Source organism: Chaetodon trifascialis, chromosome 9 (genome assembly GCF_039877785.1).
Source record: "Chaetodon trifascialis isolate fChaTrf1 chromosome 9, fChaTrf1.hap1, whole genome shotgun sequence".
NCBI classification, from domain to species: Eukaryota; Metazoa; Chordata; class Actinopteri; order Chaetodontiformes; family Chaetodontidae; genus Chaetodon; species Chaetodon trifascialis.
The window spans coordinates 5,792,742-5,816,940 of NC_092064.1; the positions used below are offsets into that span (position 1 = coordinate 5,792,742).

Consider the following 24,199-nt stretch of genomic DNA (forward strand, 5'->3'; position numbering starts at 1 on the left):
CTGGTGGCACATGATTAGAAAAAACTAATGAGCAAGATGACTGGAGTGGAGTCATTGAGAAATGTCACAACGGTCATTTAGACAGAATAATCCTGCATCTAAGGTGAAATGTCCCTCCTGCTCATCATTGTGGCTTTACAGTAACACAATCAGGCAGACAGAAACTTAAGTGCTCACACCCTTTATGCTGCCTTTGTAAACCTTGTTGCACAGGAGGAGAAAGAAGAGGAGGTGTTTTCTCACCTTCAGGAGAGGAGAGGAAGGAGGAGGGAGAAGGAGACGTGCCATCTTCGGTGTGCACACATAGCAGCTGACTGAGTGATAAATGATCTCTGGGAGAGACACAAACACAGGCAGCCAGGTAGAGGAGAGATAGGGGCAGGATTTTAAGCCATACATGGAACGCACAATGCATTAAGAGCATATTTTGATAAATAAATGTCCTGTCTTAAAAATCCCTGCATAACGGATCATAACTGAAGAGGATGCCGCTGGTGAAGTGTAGTCACTTTCACTTGGATTCACCTTGTGAATCTGTTTCAGGAAACAAGTGGGTGGTTTCAGATCTTTCACAGGAGGAGATCAGGCAGAGGGAGGGGGGTGTGCATGATGTAGATATGTGCACAAGTATCAACAGATCATCCATAGAGGGACGGAGGTGAAATGCAGTTAATACTCTTGGTGACGCACCAAAGATGAGCGAAGACAAAAGTGCCATTTTCAGAGATGTGATATGAAATCCAGGATATGTTGAAGTCCCTGCATCTTCATGCACACTGCATTTCAACGGATAAGTGGAGGAGTAGCTTATGACTCATAAGATTTTTTTTTTCCTGAATGTGAAAATTAGAGGTATGTAGGTCATTAGACTAAATTTCCATCTCTGTGGAGAGATAGAAAGACTTACCTGTGTCTGAATGTGTCAGCCTAGTAAGTATTTGCTGACAACTTCTTTTAGTGCCAGGCCCTTTCCCAAAGCATGCAGCCATGTTGTTGCTTTGTGATTGAACATTTTTCAGAATTGTTTACACTTTCAAAATGATATGATCAGGTGATACACCGCTGTAAAATTCAGTGCATCGCACACACATCCACATTTTGAACTCAAAGAAACTGATGTTGATCAAAAAACAATCTTTCGTCCTGGGACTAATTTCTATGGAGGAGGTATACGTTCCTTCTGTGTAGCATCTTGCTGGCTCAGTTAGCAGGAAAGATGTCCCGCCTACAGATCTGATTGGACAGAAGCACAGCGCTTTTTTTTTTTGACTAATAGCTACAAATGATGATCGGCTTTTAAAGGGGATGGATGTGGATGTGATTGGCCATGATTATCACAACCCCCAACACACTGAGCCTCAGCCCTCCGTCCCACCATCGTGCTGGTTGTTGTCCAGGCAGGGTGAATGACCTCAGTTGGGAGTGGGGGTGTGTCTCTCTCTTTAGCGTGGGATTCTGGTCTGAAGCCAAAAACATCATGAGCTCTCTCAGTGTCTCATCTGCTTTTATTTGCACACTACTGCACTTGCCTTTTTTGTTTATTGCTTTAAACTGAGGAGGGCGGAGTGTTGTTGGGGAGAAGTGGTAGATTGTCGGGGTGAAGAGAGGGGGAAGGGTTGAAGCATGGGAAAGAAGTCCAGAAACTTTTCCCCTTACTCATGACACATCAGACAAAGGCTGAGGACAGTCTGCAGGTGGACAATGGGAGCATGGGAGGAGAATATGAGCAGTAACGATTAGACCACTGGTCTGAATCCACGTGTAATGGAGAGACGAGGGCATGGCTGCGACAGCTCGGTTAACTAATTAACACACTTTCACTCAGTGAGGAGGAAATGGGCTGCTACATAAAGCTGGGTTGGTGCACAAACCTCCAGGGCCTCTGTGGGAAGTGGTTTTAGACTACTTACCCAGACAGTGACAGCTAGCCTCATCAGACTGAAGGTGTTTTTTTTTCTAGTTCATTTTGATTTGTTTACATGACTTAATGGAAAGTTTTAATGCAGCATTCTCATTTGGTCACCTGTTGCAGTTTGCTATTGTTCTGAAATTTTATAAAGTAATGCTTGTTTTTGCTGATCAAAATCTCGCAAACTAACATTTTGCAGTGATGTCTCAGCCCCAGATGATCAGAAAACCATTTAAAAGGTTAACAACAACTAGCTTCTCTTTAGCATTTTTTTAAATGGCTCAGTGATTTCTCAATGAACACAGCTGGTTGCTAAAGTTTGTAGCAAACATTTAAACAGGAATAAATTGTGCATTTGCTGGGGACTATTTTCAGATGTGGATTAATACACATTTGGTGTATCACTGAATATGTGCAGCACCAGGATGGCGCCAGAAAGGTTGACGGAAAGAAAAATATAGAATATCACAAGGCTTATACTTAAATACTCTGAGCCTAATCCTCATGTCTTTATATAAAGCTGCTATAATCAATATTTTTCTATTAACTATGGATCAAATGACTATAATATCATGTGTAACATGACAGAGGTCTCTTGTAGCTACAAACCCACATACAGTAATTGTTGCTCCACTCTGCAGTTCGTCTCTCCCCTGCAGAGTGATTTAGCATTTTCTAGCTCTTTATTTTAATTTTGCAGCTGTAGGTGTTTGTTAGGTAAGCTCTCATAGACTCACTGTATGCAACTTCATAAGGTGAAAGTGATAGTCAAGGTTGTGTTTTCAGTTTGGCCATCAGTGAGTTCAGCATTAACACTGAACTATATGTGTTTTTTTGCTGTGTGTTTTGGTCCATGTAATGCTAATTTTCAAAGTGTGAGCACGTCCTGATGTTGTAGAGGACACCTGTTGCCAGCGCTTCTGCATCCAGACTCCCCACAGGGAATGTTTTAAGGTCGTGGTGGTGACAGTGATGCAGGGGGAGGGACTGCAGTCGAGCCAAAGCAAACCTGATCACATGAAATTCTGAGGAAGCCTTGGTACTGCTTTTTATTGGTCAGTTTTTTTTATATGGAACAAATATAAAATAGTACACAGAGCATCTAACCACTGCAGCATAAATAATAGGTTTTGCAGCAGCCTGAGATGAATAATTTGAAGTATTTATTTCACTTTAATTTCCATAAAAATGGATTCGGGGGTTTGCTATTTTTTACATGTTTGTATTGGAGTTCCTTCCCTGATCATAAAGTGCTGTAGGGACATCTGCCAGAGTTCTGTTTTGGCCACATTTGAGGGTAAGCAGTTATAGATAAAGGATGGATAATGGATGGACATTTGAACTGGTGATCTAAGTGAGTCCAGAAGAAATTGCAGCAACATGTTGAAGTCCCCTGAGATCACTGACTGTGTGGTTCATGAGAGACTTCAAACCCATCATAGAACAAGGCCCATAATAGAATAGAACACAGAAGTGATGTGAAGGGGGCAAAAACCACATGAGAGCTTTTCAGGCTTCAGCATAGTCAAATCTGTGAGGTGAAGAGTGCAGATTGTGTTGCAAATGAGAGAAAACCATACAAAAGATGCCACATATGGTTACTTGTAATATGGAATAAGTGGTGTATCCCGTTGTAAACCTAAGGTGTCTCAGCGCTTTGTGGATGAACCTCAGCTCTTCCAAATCAGGTGACTCACTAAATGTGATCATTGTGTGTTCAGAAATAACACCACACCATGTTATCACTTGCAGGTCTCATATGAAGTTAGAGGCATTGTGGTGGCCATTGTTGCCAAATGTTGCCATTTGTTGGAAATTTTAGCAATGAAAAGGAAAAATGACATTCTGTAGTTCAAGCTTCTTAAAACTGAGGATGTTCTGCTTGAAAATTTCACATCTTTGGGTTTTGGAGCATAAAGGGGCATTTTTTCGCTGGATGAATTGATAATGAAAATAATTATTGCTTTCAACCCCAGGATGTTTTTCATTGTCTCAAAATGATGTCTCACAAAATGAGAGATACAAAGCCTGAAAAATCTCTGTGCATTGGAACAGTTTAGTGGGATCAAAAAACAGATTTGGGGGATGTAGTGGCAAAATCTGGCAGAAACACACTGCAATATTCAAGTGTGTTTTCATTTGTGAAAATGACCCGGAAATAAGAATCATGGTGTTTCTTATCTTAGAATGAGCTCTTTATATCTTCAGAGGGAGTGAGTGCTCTTCCAAGAAGTCCATCGCGCTACCATTTTCTACAGTAGCCCAGAACAGACAAACCAAACCCTGGCTCACCTTTCATGTTTTTCATTGCTTTCACACTGTAGTTTCTCCTACACACTTGGAAAGGGAGGAGTAAGGCGAGAGGTTTTCAGTTGGTAGCAGTCTGAAACCACACTGCCTGATGCCACTCAATCCTAAACACTGGTCCATTAAAATGGTATGCAGGCAGGTTGAGAGTCAGGTGACTGGCAGAAAGTCACACAAAGACATGCAAAATCTCTAAATATATTACAAATATAGACAGAGCAAATGGTAAACAACCCAGGAATAAGACTCTACAGTTGTGCTAGAGCTGTAAGGCTGCATTGATTAGTTTATGAATCAATTAATTGATCAACAGAAAATGAATCACCTACTATCTTGACAATCGAACACCATAGTGTTATTATGAAAATCATTTAGGGATATGTATAAACGTCGTTTGTAGGAGGCTCAAACATTGCCATCCCTGGTTGCCATGCCAACAGTGTGGCTAAAAATCAATACAATTTCTACATATTTCAGCCACCCAATCCCAACTGATGTTGGTAGCCTGACAGCCAGTTGCATGTTTTGCCCCCAAAGGTCAAACCAAAAATGGAACGCAGTGACAAATCACTCATTGGACCCTTGGGAGAGTGAGTAAAACATTTTTGGAAGGCTAAATTTGACCCACGTTCACTGCTTTGCTTTGGGCTCCTCTGGCCTAGATTCCTCTGAAGTCTCTCTGGTATGTGAATAGATAAATATATTCAGCTGTTAGCTGAGGATAATAATTGAATCTCAGTGTCTCTACCACAGTCAGTCAGCTTTAGGAGCAGATTTACTGCCAGCAGGTTCATCCTTAATGAACTCATCTACTTGTATGTCTTCAGACCTCATTTGCATGTGCGGCATTTGTGGGGAATAAATAGTGCTGGCCCTCATGCCTAATGTCTGTTTCAAGTGATTTTTATGTATAAGCTGGAAAAACTAAACTTATGATCTCAGTTTTTCTTTGTTTGTGGACCAGAGCCCAGATCAGCCCTTTGTGCTAGGCTCATTTAATTCTCTGCCCTCTCCCCACTGGGTTTATTTTTAGCTCAGACCATGTGGATGGAGAGTACAGCTTTGAGTGTTTTGCTGCTCAACAGCCATTTTTCATTCCATGAACTTCAGTTTCCTAAGCCCTAAATCCCCCAGTGTCTCTCTGTCTGTGTGTGTGACCCCAGAGGTCTATTCAGCTGCAGTGTTTGTGGTTCTCAAGTGTGCTGTTTATGTAGTTTCCATTAACTGCCAAGGTACAGTACATGCTTTCTGTGCATGTTACATCGTGCAGTGGAGTCCACCGTAGGGTGCATCACAGGGCTTTAAGGGGCAGATGCAGCTGGCTTTGCTTTTTGAGTTTGGATTGAAGTTGCTGATGTATCTGGAGTTTCCCCCTGAATACATAGCTTGGCGTTTTAATGCCTGTTTGCTTTCTTGCCAAGAGTTAGATGAAGAAGATCGATATCACACAAGCATCTCAATTATTAGTTTTCGAGGAGCTGGTAGGTGGAGAGAGCCAGGCTAGCTGTTTCCAGTCGCTGTGCTAAGCTAAGCTAGATATTGACAGATATCGATCTTTTCATCTATCTCACAACAAGAAATATTATTTCCCATGATAATCTTCTCATTCATTTCACCCCAGTTTCGTCATGAATGATCATAATAGCAAATAAAAAAAAAAAAAAAAAAAGGACCACATGCCAATAGACTGATGCGGCTCGAAAGTTCATATGATCTTGATAAAACAACCACATCTCAAGGTCCACTTACTTGCTCTTTCCTGCTTTCAGTCATATCACATGGTCTTCTTTAGCTGATGGAGTTTGCTCAGCTGTCATGGAGATGGATCTTTTGATGGATCAGTAGCTGTTAAACTCTCATCTATGGCAATTTTATGACTTTCATGTTGGCTTAAAAGTTCAGTAAAAGTACACAAAAAGTTAGTAAATGATCAATGAATGAAATGCATGGTGATGATGATGATGATGATGATCTTATAGCTAAAGTTCACCATAGTGCAGTGTTTCTCAGTTCCGGTCCTCAGGCCCCCCTGCCCTGCATGTTTTAGACGTCTCGCTCCTCCACCACACCTGATTCAAATGATCAGCTCGTCATCAAGCTCTGCAGTGGCCTGATAACGAGCCGCTCATTTGAATCAGGTGTGTTGGAGCAGGAAACATCTAAAACATGCAGGGCAGGGGGGCCTGAGGACCGGAACTGAGTCAGTTAAATCAGACAGGTACAGTGAGGATACATGTTGAGTGTGATACAAGTGGGGACATCACTGTCTGTAATTAATGTGCTTTGAAATTGGGCTCTATGTTTAAATGTCTTATGACTAAATGAATATAACTGATTTATAACTGCTTACTCTGGCCATGAGCTCCAATCAAGTTCTTTGTCTTCATCATGGTTCTGATCCTGTTAGCATGGCTGACCAGCACCAAAGTTTACCAACCACAAAGACATTCTGTGGCAGATTGAGCCATAATTTAAGGATGTTGGCAGGAGCTATGTGTTGAGTCAGGTTGTAACATTTGAAGGGTCTGCTAAAGCTGAGTGCATAAACCAAACAAACCTTCAAAGAAAGTCTGTTCCAGTCTGAATAACAATCGATTGTTTCATGCATTGTGTGCTGAGTTCTTCACGGTGCATAAATTACAGCCAATGGGACGCAAACGTGAAAATGGAAACGTTACCATGTTGCCATGCTGTCTTTCAAAGTGTGAGTTTGCAGGTTTTATTTGATGAGTGGTGGTGGCTAATGCTGCAAAATGTGTGAAGTTAATATAATTATTATGTGCATGGCCTGGTATGGAATGAGAGTATGGTTACAAGGGCAGTGCAATAATGCAGTGGCACTCTTGGCATTTAGAAGTAAATTAAACAGAACAACATTTTTAAATCAGATTGCAGCTGCTGACCGACAGTCTTACTGGGGCCCTTTAAATATTTGCTCCTAACATTTGCTCATGTGTCCATCCCCAGTTTGAAGGCGGTGCTGTCGGCCCCTCTGTCCAGCGGGGCGTTGGATCTGTCCGGTATCCCTCTGACGGCTCGGGACATGGAGCGTCTGTGCACGCACCTACAGCGTCACGCGTCCACCGTGGTCAGCTTGGAGCTGGGCTTCACAGAGCTGACGGACGAGGCGTTCCTCCTGCTCCTGCCCACGCTGGCTGCCCTGCCACACCTTGAGACCCTGGCACTGAATGGAAACAGGCTGACCAGAACTATTCTGAAGGAACTGACTGATGCCCTGAAGGTCAGAAAGTCACTTATCTTTTGAGTATTTTCATCAGTTTTTCTAAGTTAATCTCAATGAAGTATAATATTAGTATGGTTCTGCAAATTAGGCCCCTTGCTTTATGTTGCAAAGAATGTTGTCACCTGTCTCCCTCATATCTTTGTTTCTACTAAACAATATCCAGTTTGGAAACATTTATTTCCACCAGGCTTTAACTCATGGCACTATCTGACTTTATGCACCACAGAATGTTTACCCTCTGATACCACAGGTCATGGTAGGCACTGGAACCACAAAATTCAAAATGACCTAAATTTACTAGAGAAAGTTTCTGGTTCCTGTTGTCAAAATGAAGGTAAAGCTCCTGAGGTTCCTCTGAACGTTCCTGCAGTGAAAATGGCCTTAAACTGTACAGTTTTCTAAACATTTCTTTCTTTGGCGCTGCCTGGTGGTAGCACCAAGAACAGAGCAGACAATGCTAGCCACATTTTGACAAAATAAAAAAAAATGCAGAAAATAACATAATAATAATAATAATAATCATTATCATCATCATCATCATAATAATCATAATAATCATAATAATAATAACTTCAACTATTGAGAACATCATTTGTTTTTCTTATTGTAGGAGAACACTTTTGACTTGACAGTAGAGAGACGGCAGGAGGGGAGGGACAGGAAAGATCCCTAGGCCACATTGACTTTGTTTGCTTGGAGAAGTTGTGTATTTTCTAGTTCTTTTAACTCAGTCTGAGTGGTCTTGAAACCAGCATCTAGCAGCTTTCAGAACAAGTGGCTGAAGCACGCAGCTGTGTTCACTACTGGTTGGCAGAAACACTGAGGAATGCAGCCTGCCGTGGATGAAGGAACCTCTTTCTGCAGTACAACTGTGTGCGAAGGCTGCTAGATGTGGGCAGTCGTCTTGACAAGCGTCTCGCTTTACTTACAGTAAGACGATCATGCTGTTTTTAATACTGTGTTTTGATATTTTCCACCCTAGGATCCAGGCAGCTTTCCTAGCGTGACATGGATTGACTTGGGCAACAATGTGGACATCTTCTCGCTGCCGCAGCCCTTCCTGGTCAGCCTGAGGAAGCGCTGTCCCAAGCAGGGAAACCTGCCCACCATCTTGGAGTTCGGAGAGAGTCAAGCCAGTGACCCCCCTGAGAGGCTGAGGGGTCTTGGGGAAGAGGAAGAGACGGACGACACCAACCGAACTGAGAGCATGGGGGAGCTCCGGTCAGAGGTGGAGGAGGAACTGGACGGAGAGTTGGAGATAGAGGAGATGATGGAGGAGCTGCTGGACTTTGACAGGGAGGTGCAAGGGAAGGAGGATGAGGACGAGAGCATGTGGACACTGGAGGAGCAGAGGAAAGTGGGGAGGAGGAGGAGAAGGAGAGGCGAGGAGGGGGGGGACAAGGAGGAGGCACAGAGGAAAGAGCAGCTGCCAGGGAGGAGGGCGGTGATGGTGGAGGACGAGGACGACACGCAGAGCCACTCCTCCCGCATGTCCTGCTCCAGTCAGTCACAACACTCCTCTGGAGCCGCTGAGCCAATGAGAGCTGAAGAGGACGACTTGGACGAGGCGACTGACCAATCAGACCACTTGACCTGATTGTTGATCCCGGCTCTGCTCTGCTTATGTTTCCCCTCCTGTGTCGAGTCCTGTGTGAAAGGAGAAGACTTTGTGTCTCGCAAAGGCGAACAGAGTGCACTCAAAGGCAAACGGGCTGCAGTGTTGGAAGGATGTAATCCATATGAACATGCCACTTGATACTCCCTCCACAGATCTGATTTGTGACCAGCCACCGCAGTGCTCAGATGCTGGCAGGGTCACAGCTGAACCGAGGCGACTCATGGTGACTGTAACATGAGACAAGACAGTGTCCAACAGGATGTCTTTTATCATAGCTGTCTGTTGTTTAAAGTATGAATATACTAAGGATGCTAATGTGTAGAATAGACTAATTAATTATATCACATGAGGCTTTTATGTATAGAATGTTAATCTTTATTCAGGTCCTTTCCTTCTAGTAACCCTGATAATACCTACATGTGCCTGTGACATGTCCTGTTACTGGTTCAGAGTGTGTTGACAGATAAAAAGAGACCAGAAAACATGAAAACACGAGATACACACAAACTAGCCAGTGCCCTTAAACCTTTCAAAAAATGTTTTTGCCAAAAACTTGAAGTGGAAATGTATAAAATGTTTCCCTCCCACATATATCCATGGCTAGCCAGATGGATCAGAAGATAGACAGCAATCAGAAGTCAAGCCAACAGCTTCGTGGAAATCAGTTGACTCTTAAGAAATGAACAGATGCACCGTGTTTTAGTGGAAGAGAAGAGCACTGGAGATGAAATTAGTCAGCTTGAACCAAAAGAAATAAGCAACTGATGAAGACAAGGACTCAGTAAAGGCCTGGAGCTTGTCAGGCATGAAAAGAGTCAAAAGTGTCGTGCCTTGGAAAGACAAGGGCTCGCTGCGGTGTCCATGTACAGCGGATAGATGCGATCGTCTAATTGCCATGTGTCTGAAAGCAAAGTGCTGGGGTACCAAGTTGAAATATTTAGTAGCCTTTTTCTCATAATCCAGGTCATGCTCCACTCCACGGTACTGTGTGCGTCACATGCTTACAGTGCTGTGTTTATATATAGGCCGCTGCTGTGATCACAGTCACATATGTATCGTCTGCCGGGTTACAACAAATTTTATCCTTATGCAGTATGTAGCTCTCACCCGGCCTGTGCTTTCCGTTCATGTGTCACTTACAGTATAGTCCATGCAGAGCTTTAAGGAACAAGCTGTATCTTTGGATGTACAGTATATACAGTATATATTGTTTTTATCTGTGCAGAGGCGATTGTTTAAATTGTAGAGTAGCTAACTGAGAGGAATACCACTCAATTCAAGGAATCCTGTATGTTAGTTCTGTGATCTCAGTAGGTCAAGCAATATTGTACATGAATAATGCTTAAAAGCTGATGACAAACCCAGATGCTTAATTTGTTATATATTCCCAAAAGGCAGTGAATGGAAAGGTTTTACTGATATGGAAAGGAGGACTTTGTTGAATGTTAACTGAGATAGAAGGAAGCCTCATCCTTAAGCAGTTAAAAATGAATACATGCATGTATACTTTTCCCCAGACAGCTGCACCAGATGTCAAAGCGTTAACCTCTGGAGCTCTTAATGTGTGTGGCATCAAAAATGAACACTTATAATTTAATGACAGGCTGACAGCTGACAGCTGCAACACACCATCAATGTTCATGTTCACAAATCTATATGAAGACAGGTCCGAGGGCGACTTATAATACTGATCACATCTTTGTCAGATATTCTTTTTACACATTTCATTGCAGTTTCTAGAAATTCTATCTTGCTTTGCATCTCTCACATCATTAGTAAAGTGAGTCGAAGTGATGGACAGCGTGTGCAAACCAGCATATTTGAGAGGTGCACCTGTGAAGATCAGCGTCGCAAGGAAGATGATTCAACCTATGAACATTGTAAAATGCCTTCTTATCAAGACTGAGAAAAAAAATGCTGGTGATGTAATCAAGGTTATCTCAGGTGAGGCTTGAGACTTCACATGTTTAATAGAAGCCTGTGTTACAAACTGTGGCATTTAATAGGCAGGGAGGATCTTTCTTTTTTTTGTTGGGGGGGGGGGGCTTTTTAGCCTTTATGATAGAGACAGCTGAAGGCACAACCGGAAGGGGGACAGAGAGAGAGGACGACACGCAGCAAATGAGCCAAACCTGCGGCCACTGCAGAGGACTGACGTCCTCAATACATGAGGCGCACACCTTACCAACTGAGCTATGGGAGCCATGTTTTCATTTCAGTACGTCTTTCTGGTAGCAGGAAATGTTATCTCTGAATGGATGATCTCCCACTGGCCGGAGTGGAAAGGTCAGTGCACACGGTGAAATGTAGAACATGTACAACTAGAAGATCCTGACAGTTGCATAGCGTTGGTGGAGGTGTGCAGTGTGCTGAATGACTGCCAGTTCTCAAAGTATCGCAGCAAAGCAAAGCTGCAGTATAAATAATTTGGTTTGACACCATTGAAATAGATAGATACATTTACATGTAGCTGCTGAGCCACAAAAACCAAGGCAATCACCATTTAAAGGTTATCCAATACATTCCGAATGGTACACAGAGACTTCACTGGGAATTTAGCAATTAAGCAACTGCTGAAATGAAGAACACCCTGTTTTGTGATATGTTTTTGCAGATTCATATAATGATCATGAAAGTAATGTTCATAGTTGCCCAGGAAAACCCTTGAAGTCCACTTCAGTCCCCAGTCTGTCACCTGACAGCTCTCCATACCGCAAGCAGTTCCCTTTCACTTCAGTAAGACATACTCACTGGAGACTTTCAGCAGTATTACACGTGAAGCTAATTACAAAGAGAAACTTCCCTTTAAGCTATATTTACAATTGCATTGTCCTCGCAAAATCAATTGTACAACCGGCCCTGTACAATGAACCCTTTAAACGGAGGCAGACGGGTTGTGATGCTGTCCCAACAGTCTTGGGCAGCTCAGCTGAGTGCATCATCGCTGGCAGCCTAATCACATGCACACTTAATGAGACAGAGGAAGATTGTCCTTGAAAGCCACAGTAATTTTCAGCTGTTGAAGCCATTATGTGGAGGAAGGATTGATTGTTGCACACTGAGTACAGATTGTGTGTGTACTGTCAACTATTTGAGTGAGTCAGTGTGGATCACTGGCTTTAGACACAGGATGCAGTCAGTGGTTGGACCCGATGCTCAGCTTCAAACTGACTCACTGCATGTGACTTCAACACCAAGAACTCATGTGGAAGCTTATAGACTCCATTCTCAGGTTCTCTGCTTGCTACTAACGGGATTTCTGGCAGCAGAGAGAGAGAGAGGTGCACAGGGGAGATCAGAGTTATGTGTACATGTTTGCAGTGTGCTGAAGCCATGCACTTGTCTGCTTTTATGTTAAGGTCACTGCAAATCAAAGCAAAGAGATCACAACAGCTGGAATTAGATTCATTCATCAACATAGACGTGGGCTTTTAATTTGAAACCTTTGATCCATCACTCAGGGTCATCCACCTTTGATTAGAGGGATTCAGTGCAGTTTGATCTGAAACTGGAGGACATGAACCTGAAGCGATGCCTCATTTTGATCTGAGCCCGCACAAGAATGCTGGACGTGGTTTCAAAGGTTGTCTACCAGATTAAGTGTGTTTACAACACTGAATAACTAATTCTTTCTGGATTTACTCCACAGAAAATTCTTGAATATAACAATGTGAAGATTTTGGAAACTGGCTTCAGCCCTTTTTCTGTTGGTGTCAGCTGAGAATGTTGATCAGAAACTCTCATATGGCTCAGCTGTACTTCATTCAGTGCACATCCATGTTGATAGTCTAATTCAAATAGTAGCCACACGTCTGTTGTTTGGTCTGTTTGGCTCTCTCTGCAGTGGTGAGGGACAATGACTGCAGACGCTCTGCTTGTCACCGTGGGCAGGATGACCAGTCTGTTCATGCGTATGTTACAGTAAGACATGAGATGATGGCTGTGTTTACTTTGGACTCCTAGAGTGGGGGGCTTTGAATGCTTTAAGCGATCAGAAGATATGAAGATGCTGTGTGCGTCTTGCTCAGAGACTCTGCTAATATGTCGTGACATGTAAAAAGTCAGGAGAGTTTGTAGCCTTGGATCTTTTCTCTCTCCATCAGTCTTTCTTCTTTATGTATTTCTTAATCTACAGTGTACCTCTGTATTATTCTCTAAACAGTATCTTCTTCTGTCCCTCTCCCCTTTCCTCAAAGCTACCTTGGATCTTTTATTTTTATGCCACTTTATTGAGGGGATCCATTGAAAAGAATGCTGTGTGCAGTCGTTTTTTGATGAAAATGTAAAATGTATAATTTTCTGTTACACAATGGATCCCAATAAATTCTATGATACAAAAACAAATTCTGGCTTTTCTTCCTTTTCTTTCCTTTGTTTGAATATTACAACTGCTGAAAATTTTGGATTATAGGCGTCAGCTACATCCATCGTGAGGGCCCAGAGAGCAGCAGAGACTATACAGACCTATATGTGGAGGTGCATCCATCAGCATCAGCATCAGCAGTGATAATAATAATAAAAACATCTAGTCTGCAGTTGTAAACATTATTAAACCATCAATAAATGGCAATAAGCCATCAACTCTGCAGTTAGAAATGTAGCATGAATAAAGGGTAAAGAGTTTCTCACTTTCCAATAAGGCAACGATAGAAGTTGATAAATCATCTGTACTTATAAATGTTAAATCGCGAGTAAAGGTTTTCTGCAATCATTCAAGTCTGTAGATGTTGTTCATAAATTGTCAATAAATGAATTTGATCCTGATGCCCTGTGGCTCTTTTGGAGAAGATCAGGGGTGAAGCAATCCATTGGATTGGCTCATAATAATTAAAAGCACCAAAACAGATAAAGTAAGTGTGATGCAGGAGGAGGATAAACACCAGCCACAACCTGGCAACTCAAATATTGTCCTTATTAATGGCTAATGAATTAAATTCAATTATTTATTAACCATTAGCAAATAGATTAGTTACAACTTAGAAATCCGTCATAAATTGTGCCTGATTGTAACGCAATACCAAGAGAAGCATTGAGTCACTATGGCATGAAGGTGCTTCATACAGGATGTTGGTTTTAGTTCAGTGAAATAGTGCCTTGAATTCTGTCTATAACCAGAGAAAGGTTTGTGTTTTTCACTAAAAAAAAAAAAAAAGAAAGAAAGAAAAAAGTTAGTCCTTTTCTGAGCACGTATTATGTACAAATGTTCTGCTGGTGGATTATCAAAACACAACAGTCAGGTTTGACAATGTTGGTATTGAAATGATTAACGGTATCTAATATTGTTTGACTGACATCTAGTGGCTAAAATTACACATTGCAACCAAGCCGTTAGTTACCGGGTCAAATGAGCTGGATGTAGTTACGAGCTTCTCAATGCTTGCGGGAGCAAAACGTGAATTGCATGTGTCCACAGTGTAATTACAGCACTGCTGCTGATCTGGCGCAATAATGAGGCAAGCTTTAGGTTTCACAACAACCCACCAACATGAAGGACGGGGCCGTTAAGTTAGACAGAGTTTAACAGGAAGAGCAGTTTACTCACTTTACCTACAAAATAAAAACTTACAAATTTATCACTTTTGAAAAAGTAAATACAAACCGAAGTATTGAATGGTAAATGAGAGCAAGATGACAATAGAGGGTTTGTCAAATGTTCTTGTTTTACCGAGTTTGCTTTTTCTGACAATTATAAATTTGTATCATTGTTAACATATAATCGCGCGAAACGGAAGTTTTATGATACTCTTTAAGATTGTGACTAGCTTGAAAGTGGTGCGTCTGGCGCACATAATTATTACGTCACATCCGGTGAGTGGGGTCTTTTTTTGTTTTCCCGTATCCGCCATTTCAGTTTTTGAAGTTAGTTGTCATCGGTCGCTGGATTGTAGCAGGAATTCTGCAGCTAAAACGCACTATATGATTATTAGAGATTATTTCCGGCCATAAACCAAATAAGTGTCCTTTTTAATACGTGTCTGTGGTTCATTATCGGCGAATTGATGTCCAGACGGCTAGCTGCGGATGTCGCCTGTTTACTAAACGTGCTCTAGGCGCTAAAGTTTTTGTATGAGTTGAAGGCTTTGCTTGTGGATAACGGGAGGGAGAGAAGGGAAGGCCCGGTGAAGCCTCGGCTTTGGAGTGGTTATCATGGCCGGAAATTTTGACGCGGAGGACCGTGGCAGCTGGTACTGGGGTCGGTTGAGCAGGCAGGAGGCTGTGTCTCTGTTGCAGGGGCAGAGGCACGGCGTGTTTCTAGTCCGGGACTCCATCACCAGCCCCGGCGACTACGTGCTCTCGGTATCAGAGAACTCCAAAGTCTCGCATTACATAATTAACAGCATCAGCAACAACCGACAATCCGGTCCAGGTAAGATACCATAGGGGTTCGGGGGGGCTCGGCATACGGAGATGCTGATGTGACCATTCTTGCATGACTTGCACCAAAGGGGATGCGCAATAGTGTCTTTTCAACTCGTGTATGGAGAAAACGAAAAGCTAGACACATTAAAGCATGTGTCAGGTGAATGTTAGCTCGTGAAAGGACAAACATACCTCTTGGTTTCAGACCGTATACGGATACTGAGACAGACAACTCACTAGATATGATTGAGCACGTTGTTTCGGTAAATCATGGAGACTGAAGCACGTTTCTGTCACTCAGACACACCGGTGGTGGTGGGCGGTGTGAGTTTTCTAAGAGCAGACTGGGTTCATGTTAGTTCTGGCCTGGTGCACCGTTGAAATGAGCCTAATTTCCCCGCTGCCCCTGAGAGAGTTGTGACTGTCATCCTGCCAGGTTTTAATAGACTTTGACCAGACGTTCTGCTCTGCCTCTGTTGGCTTTTTCTTTAGTCTATGTATGAACTGCATGGGAATATTACTTGTCTTTCCTCATACCTTAGTAAAACCACACAGACCTTTCATTGAAAGTCACAAAGCAAATATGAAAGGGGACGCACAGGGGGTAAAATAAGGAAACAGGGATCCTTCCACCATCATGTTTGCTAACATAAACAGACAAGCTTCAGATCTGCCAGGATTGAGCATGCTGGAAGGTTTTGTTGTCTGTCTTGACTCCACTTCCTTTCTCCCTCATTTTCCCCAGGTTTGGCCCATCCAAGGTTCCGAATCGGCGACCAGGAGTTTGACGCTCTCCCTGCTTTGCTAGAGTTCTATAAAATCCACTACTTGGACACCACCACCTTAATAGAACCCATCAACAAGTCCAAACACACCTCCTTCATCAGTGTCGGCCCCGGCGGAGGCCCCCCGCCTCGCCTGGAAGATGAGTATGTCCGAGCACTTTTCGATTTCCCCGGCAATGACGAGGAGGATCTCCCGTTCAGGAAGGGCGATATTCTCCGAGTGCTCGAGAAGCCAGAGGAGCAGTGGTGGAACGCCCAGAACTCTGAAGGCCGGGCGGGGATGATCCCTGTGCCCTACGTTGAGAAGTATCGACCAGCGTCTCCCAGCTCGGTGGCAGCACCTGGCGTGCCTGGGGGTCCGCCGGGAGGAATGGGGATGCTAGGGAACTCTGACAGCTCTGCAGCTCAGTCTGGCGCTCCGCTGCTGGGAGACCCCAGCCAGTACGCCCAGCCCACCCCCCTCCCGAATCTCCAGAATGGACCTGTCTATGCCAGGGCCATACAGAAGAGGGTGCCCAATGCCTACGACAAGACTGCCCTGGCCTTAGAGGTAAATATGGACGCGTGTGTGCTGTTTTTTCTTGACTCCATGCAGCCTCCTAACACATGCTGGAGCAGAGGGGACAGTTAGCGGAGAAGGATGTAGGACCAGCCCTTTCAGCTTATCAAGTCCGAGCTCACATTCTTTGGCTTTCTTTCCCATTGTGATTATTTCTTCCTCAGTGTTTGTTGAGCAGGATGAAGAGGAGTCAAGGTCAGACCATGCTCAGGCAGCTCTGTGCGCAGTTTTCCTGATAAACGAGTCATTTAATATCTGTCGTGCAGAGATCGGTGCGGTGACATTTCACATTGATTTGCATCAAGTCTCTCCATAATGTTTATTAACTCACTGGCTTCATCTTTCTGGACTAGACTTGTATTTGAGTGAGGGGCACTTAGGCTACTCCCCGGGTTTTAACAAAATACAGTATCCCAGTATGAAAGCTGCCATTAAGCTGTGCTCCCTGCTCATGGTGGCTGGGCTGTTAAACTGTCCGGAAGCGAGAGCGGGGCTCCCACGGAGCAGGTCGTTGGGGGAAGGAAATAGTTTGTGTTTGGGAACAGGACCATTTCCTCTGGTCTCTGTGAAGCCAGGAGTCAAGCTGAGCCAAGAGTGAAACTAGGAGGCTAAATACACCAGTACAGATCCATCCTTTGACCCCTCACATCTGTACCCTCTTTTGCTTTGTGTGGAGTCAAACCACACGTCTGCTGTTATAACGGTTTATCAGTTAGAAAAACGTTGGTTTGCTGGGTTACATGTGTCAGGTAAATCCTCAGTTTGACTTGGTTTCTGCCACTCCCACCTGTGGTAGACTTTGAGGCTGTGAGGCTGCATGTTTTCTCCTCTCCAGTTGGCCAGAAGTGACTCAGCAAGGTGGCACTGCAAAGTTAATAATTAACTCACATTTCCTTGTCTCGTTGTCTTCAGAAAACCTGATTGTGAGGATCAGTCTTTATCTTCAGTCAGTGAAATTAGCTTAATATCATGCATGACTTCAGCGTGTGTGTCTTAATGATACTCTCTGGTTCATAACACTGGATCCCTAATTCGTGTTTTTTATATGTATTGTTGATGTAACTTGTTTTCTGCATTCTTTGACTCAGAAAACATTTTAGTATCATAATGTGGTCGCAGTGGTCACAGGCTATTATAGATTAGGACTTAAACTCTAATTCCAGTCTTTGTGAAGATCAGAATCCTTGCATATACTGTATAGTTGATAACATTGGTCTTAATAACACAAATACCTGTGCTATCCATCTTTAATAGCCCAGGAGCAAAGCAGCAAAGCCTCACATTTAAGAAGCTGGAACTGGGTCATGTTTGGCATTTTTGCTTGAAATTCGAATTAAATGATTAATTACCAAAGTAGTTGCAGTTTCATTTATTATTGTTTCTGCTCTAACATAAAGCGTTGGTGAGGCTGATATTTTTCAGATTTGTAGAAATTCTGTGAAAGAGGTGAACTGTGTGCCTCGTATTGCAATAGTCTCCCTCTGTGTACTGCATGTAGGTAGTCAAAAGAGCACCTTACAGTATTTTGCGATCCACTGCATCAACAAAGTATGTGTCAAATGACTGTGGCTTGTTACCTCATGATGATGAGGTCTGCATGCTTTTCACTCTGCAGACATTTCAGTAGCTCTGTTTAAAGAATCCAAAATGCAGCACATTTGAGTGTCCTCAGCTGATCATTAGGACCGACATGGGGTTCAGTCAGTGCTTTTCTGAATGCACTGGTACCTGCAGCATGAAGCCCTTCATTACTTTTCCTCAGGACATCTTACTTTAGCCACACCGTCTGTGAATAATGCCTCATTTTGCTCTGTTAAGCACTGTAACTATTTCCTAACACTGCAGGGTTGTGAAGGAGTTACCCACAAGACACAAACAAACAGTAGCCAGCAGTTTCAATTAATGATGTCCACAGGCTCCAGCAAGGCATGCCAGCAGAGTCACTTTGAGTTAATGCTGTCCTATTTTTCTCACTTAATTTTCAAGCAGAGATGCCAAACATTCCCTGATTTCAGGTTCTCAAATCTGAAAAGACTCTTTGACTTATGTGATAGTAGACTAGAAGTGTTAAGATTTTGGACCTTTAGGTTTTTAATCTCCCTGTCTGACAGTTTTGTTGGTCAGACAGGGAGATTGAAAACCTAAAGGTCCAAAAGATTAAAACAAACTTTGCTCAAAAACTCAGACACCATGCTTAATTCATCTCACCAAATGTTTCAGACTATCTTCCTTTTTCCTTATACACGGTCCACTGCACAGTCAGTGGACTTATGGGCCACCGTACACACTAAGTATACAAGGCAACAGTATCACCTTTTTAGAAAACCACATTTAGTCTGAGTGGATGCAGATATTTACAATTAAAATATGCAAAATCTACAATATCACAGCCAACCTTTAAGAGTATTCTCTTGCCAATAAAATCTTTCATCTTTTTTAAACTCCTGTTCTTTGATACATATATGATCCAGTGGTGGAACAAAACGAGCGATTTCAAAATGTTGCCTTTGACATTTTTCATACTTTTCTGGCAGCCATAGATATGAAACAAAACAATTGAAGAAGCTGTGCTAAACACTACAGGTAACCTTCGAAGGAAAAGGCAGAGCCATTTATCTGTGGCACATACCTAAATTGTTTCACTAATTTTAAGTGTGCACTGTGCAGCTGTGGGGCAAAATAATATTCATTATTAAAGTTCTTGCATCAGGGACAGAAAAAAAAACTTTGAGACATCTGCGGTCACGCAAATGCTGCTGGTTACACATTTAACACGAGGATGACGTGACAGCTAACAGGTTATCAGACTAATACTGTGAGCCCTCAGCTTCAACCTCTGACTGTTCAGTCATCACACACACACTTGAACTTTGAAACTGCCTGTTCGTCCTTGTTTGCTCAGGTTCAGTAGCACAGGAACAGCCACTCCTCTCCCTGTCCAGGTCAACTGTCATCATGCTGCCACCCAGCAATACGGCTGCAATTCACTTTTTTTTTTAAATTTAATCTTCATCAATCTGCCAGTCAGTTAGTTGATCAGTTTTATAGTACCAATACCCAGAAACCAAGGTTCCATCCTCACATTGCTCGTCCAATCAACAGTCTTAAACTGAAGATTCAGTTCACAGTGATCTAAAACAGACAAGAGCAGCAAATCCTTGTATCTGAGGAAGTGGACCGGTGGATATTTTAACATTTTTGCATGATAAATGACTGAAACAGTAATTAAATTCTGAAAAACTTTGTTGATTGATAAATTACTGCAGCGTTTCCTGGCAACAATGGATTTGAGAGGAATGAGGAATATCTCTGGTTTTCTTTTTAATGACGATGACGATGATGATGATGATGATAAACATACTGACTCCTTGCTGCTGAGCTCTCTCATGCCTTTTCTCTCCCCTCCCTCCCCAGGTGGGCGATATGGTGAAGGTGACCAAAATAAACGTGAACGGCCAGTGGGAGGGTGAATGTAAAGGCAAACGTGGCCACTTTCCCTTCACGCACGTCAAACTGCTGGACCAGCACAACGCAGAGGACGAGCTCAGCTGAGAGCGGACAGCCGGGCCGCAACCTGGACACTAGTATTAGACCCTTCCTCACCCCTCCCTTCCTTCTCGTCCCACACACACTCACCCGCTCCCCCTCCCTCACATCTGCTCCAGCTCTCACCTGCACCAAGTACAGTTTCAGAGAATCACTGAGAACAAAACAAACAGGCCCTTGTCGGACCCTTGTAATGCACACACCCTCCATTTCTACCCCTCTTAATAACGATGCCCACCCTTCTCCACCACCCACTCTGACTGACTGACGTAAGAAGGGGTCATATACTCTCCAGTGGAGCTGTAACTGAATCTCCTGTCCCAAGGAAGTGGCAACACCCTTTAGATCCTCCCCCTCACCGCGTCCCTGCCGTGGATGTGTTATCAACACTCGCTTCTCCGGAGACTCCTCGCTGCAGAGTACAACCACTTCCTCTTCCTGTGTTGGAGCCAGTAGATAACTGCTCAGCGCCGTGCCATTTTTCATCCTCGCCCTCATCCATCACCATGGTTACAGCCCTGTAGGATCACTTATGCTGCATTCATGTCAGATGGGAATACAGTAACAAGTGGAAGAGTGACAATACAGTTTTTATGTATTCTGTCTTGTTTAAAGCTCTTATGGTGCCCGCTTTTGAATTTTTGCAAACTTTATTTAAAGGAATAGTTTGCTGTTTTTTGGAAATATGCATATTCATTTTCTTGTCAAGAGTTATATGAGAAGATTAATGCTTCTCTCGTGTCAAGACAGTAAATATGAGGCTACTGTCAGCAGCCCTTTAGCTTAGCTTAGCTTAGCTTAGCTTAGCTTAGCTTAGCTTAGCTTGCCTTAGTTTAGCGTAAAGACTGGAAGCAGCTAGCCTGGCTCTGTCTGAAGGCAACAGAATGCACCTTCCAGCACATTTAAAGTTTGATGTTTAAAGCATTTTGTTTTGTTTGTTTAATCTGTGCACAAACACAAGTTTAATAAGACTCTTTACTTTTATGGGGATTATGTGCTGGCCGGGACCAGTTGCCAGGCAACCACCAAGTGCTCCAGGAAGTCACTGCACCCAGCCAAGAAATAGTCCCAACACATCACCGCTCATAGACTGCTGAATTGTTGTCTTGTCTTGTTATCTGCTGGCAGACAGATAAAGTTCCATGTGGACAGAGCCAGGCCAGCTGTTGAGGCCTACTTCCAGGCTTTATGCTAAGATAAGAATAATTACTGCAGGCGGTAACTTCATATTTAGCTTTTAAGTATGAGAATCATATCGATCTTCTCATTATCTCGGCTAGAAAGCAGATAAACTTATTTCCCAACTATTCTTTGAGTCCTGCTCTGTGTGTTTCACACTTGCAGTGGATGCACGAGTGAGTGAAGAATTTTGTAAAATCAAAGTTGCACCGTCAGCCAAACAGGTGATACAGTTATTCACTCAAACCTGCCATTACAGCATTATTTTAACTCTTTTTCTACATTTGCCCTTTGTCCAGACTGGTATCTGATCTGTGATGATGTCTTCATTCAGAAAAGTAAAGACACAGCTGCCCCAATTAATTTTTTATTCTGAAATATTGTTTAAGAGATCTGTAGGAGTTTATAAGACCGAACACATACATCTCCAAACCTGGGCTGAACAGTATTCTCTGGCAATGTTTAGGGTTTAATTTGTGCTTAAAGGTATTTCCTGGTTTAACGATTGCATCTACAGTTGTTCTTACTGGACATGAATGCAGCATTATTTTAGGTTAACCCCAGACTGTGCAGCAAGGCTCAAATACAGCTGCAGCATTTTATCACTGAAAGAAACGAGAGCGCCAAGTCAACTGGAGGTGTGCAGTTTCCCCCCAAGGAACAGAGCAAAGACCAGTCCAGCACCCACCCCCACCCCCCATACCAAATATCAAATGGAGAAAACAAAACTGAGTTGAGACCAGCAGCTAGGAGTGACTTCATGTAGTTCTAGCCGTAGAGCAGGCCCCAGCAGTGAACCTGAGAAACTTCAAGACTATTTTTGAGGAGGGAGATAAAGGCAACACTACGTTCACCCTCTCCACACCTCCCACCTTGGCTCACCTCAGCCCCATCCACCCATCTACTACGACCAAGTACCATCAAGTAGTCTTTTGTAAGAAAAAAAGAACATATTGTTATGAAATGATGTACTATGTGATTATCATTACATGCTAAAATATTGTTTTTTGTTATCTTTGTAGTTTTCTTCATAGCTGATTTTGTCTGGGAGGAAACCGTTTTGATGTACACTTTATACTGCTGCATGTTGGGAGGGAGCGATAGGTCACTGGTGCAAAATGGATAAGCTGAGGGGCCACATCTGTTTGCCCCCAGCCCTCACAAGGCCACATGGGTTCTCATTCTGCGTCTGTGTACATGAATGAAGTCGAACGGAGTGAATGTAGGCTGTCCACAATGTTGTTTAGTGCCGTCTTCTCATATTAGTGCTCTACATTCAGCTCACAAAATATACCATAGCAAAACAGACTCTGTGTTCACATCTTGTCAAATGTGTCCAAGAAAATATAAAGTGGCATTATTTGGTACCTGCCCTTGTTTTTAACCTTTCAGTGATCTTGTTGCCACCTTGCACTGTTGTGTTCTGTTTATCCTCCGTCTTATCAATCTGTGTTTCCTTTGTGCTTCCTCACTTAATCCTCTGCCTCTCTTATATTTCAAGCTTTGTCCATTATGATGCACAAGGCAACGTGGACTTCTTATGATACGGTTTTATCTTGGCCTTCTGCCATGTCTGTATTGCCAAGAAATCAGGCAAATAGAACAGCAAATTACGTTGTAGTCCAGATTCCCTTTTTCCTTTCGAGGTTGTTTTCTGTTGAGACTGAATCAATCTGTTTGTTGACACCCTGACAATCATCACCCTCGTGTATCATAACGCCGACTGGTTTGGATTGAAGCAGGCTCGGTGTGTGCTTAGACCTTTGCCAGAGTGAACCTGGGCCACTCTGAATTTGAGCTGTGAGAACTCACTGTCTCTTCTCAGATGTCATGATACAGTATTTCTGGCCAGCACACCATGTCACCTTTAGGTGGCACTATAACAGCATTCAGAGAGATGGGGTCCTTCTGGAAAGCCTATTCTGCCAGTGCTTATGAGATTAAAGGAGATGAAATTTGATTTTGAACGGAATGCACTTACTGCTTTTACACTGAGTTTGCATTGATATATGCCCTCCTTTTTAGGGTTTTTAATTTCTTTGATTGCTCCCACATATTAGTTTTCTTGACCTTCTCGCTTTGCCTGATTTCATTTTCAAGTTGGCCATTTTCCAAACCCATGTTAAGACATTTACTATTTAAAAATATTTGGTTGACTTCTTGGAAAAATCTGCTCTGGGAAAGTAACATTTGTGTTTATTGCCAGCTTTTATGATCAAATCAAGCTTCTTTGTCATCCACACTGCACATGGCAGGTGCTTCGCTACATAAATCATTATCTGACAAATTGTGTTGCCAATGAAACCACCAAGAAGTATTTTTTTAGTAGCCCTGCATGAAGTCATTCATTTCCTTTAGTAAAAAGGAAGGGGTGGCCAGTGCCAGTGGACATTGTGTTAATATCAAAATGTGCCATTTTATTATAACACTATATTCTTTCAAGACAATTTAAATTACCTTTTTATTTTCTGTAGCATGTAATGTGTTAATATACTAGTAAATAAAGTCAAACCCATGACAAATGATTTGCTTCATGTGTTGACTTTGTCTTTCGTGCTGCTGACTCTGGAAAGCTTTAAGTATTTTACAACCACGGCCTCTTTTAAAATATACTGTTAATACACCCAACATGCTGTATATTTTAATGCTGCACATGGCGTTTGTTTAGCGACAGAAATGATTGCCAGTCATG

The 24,199-nt window shown here is 42.8% G+C and overlaps 2 protein-coding genes across 2 annotated transcripts in view; both read left to right on the plus strand.

Moving 5' to 3' along the window:
• lrrc75a (leucine rich repeat containing 75A) overlaps positions 1 to 13,422 on the plus strand; it is a 60,916-nt gene extending 47,494 nt beyond the window's left edge. Inside the window, exons 4-5 of the mRNA XM_070970921.1 lie at positions 7,184 to 7,457; positions 8,443 to 13,422. Of these exons, the coding sequence (XP_070827022.1) occupies positions 7,184 to 7,457; positions 8,443 to 9,057 (889 nt within the window). The 3' untranslated portion in view covers positions 9,058 to 13,422. The remainder of the gene's footprint in view (positions 1 to 7,183; positions 7,458 to 8,442) is intronic.
• A 1,472-nt stretch (positions 13,423 to 14,894) lies between these two features.
• crk (v-crk avian sarcoma virus CT10 oncogene homolog) lies at positions 14,895 to 24,030 on the plus strand. The gene is made up of 3 exons (XM_070971206.1): positions 14,895 to 15,445; positions 16,184 to 16,773; positions 20,197 to 24,030. The coding sequence occupies exons 1-3, from the start codon at positions 15,226 to 15,228 to the stop codon at positions 20,332 to 20,334; spliced, it is 948 nt and encodes a 315-aa protein (XP_070827307.1). The 5' UTR covers positions 14,895 to 15,225; the 3' UTR covers positions 20,335 to 24,030.
• The last annotated feature ends 169 nt before the right edge of the window (positions 24,031 to 24,199 follow it).

What these genes read in the sequence shown, in the direction of transcription:
- crk (XM_070971206.1), top strand. Translation starts at nt 15,226, where the DNA reads ATGGCCGGAAATTTTGACGCGGAGGACCGTGGCAGCTGGTACTGGGGT. An exon ending in CAACCGACAATCCGGTCCAG is followed by an intron (nt 15,446 to 16,183) that starts GTAAGATACCAT and finishes CATTTTCCCCAG; the next exon opens with GTTTGGCCCATCCAAGGTTC. An exon ending in AGACTGCCCTGGCCTTAGAG is followed by an intron (nt 16,774 to 20,196) that starts GTAAATATGGAC and finishes CTCCCTCCCCAG; the next exon opens with GTGGGCGATATGGTGAAGGT.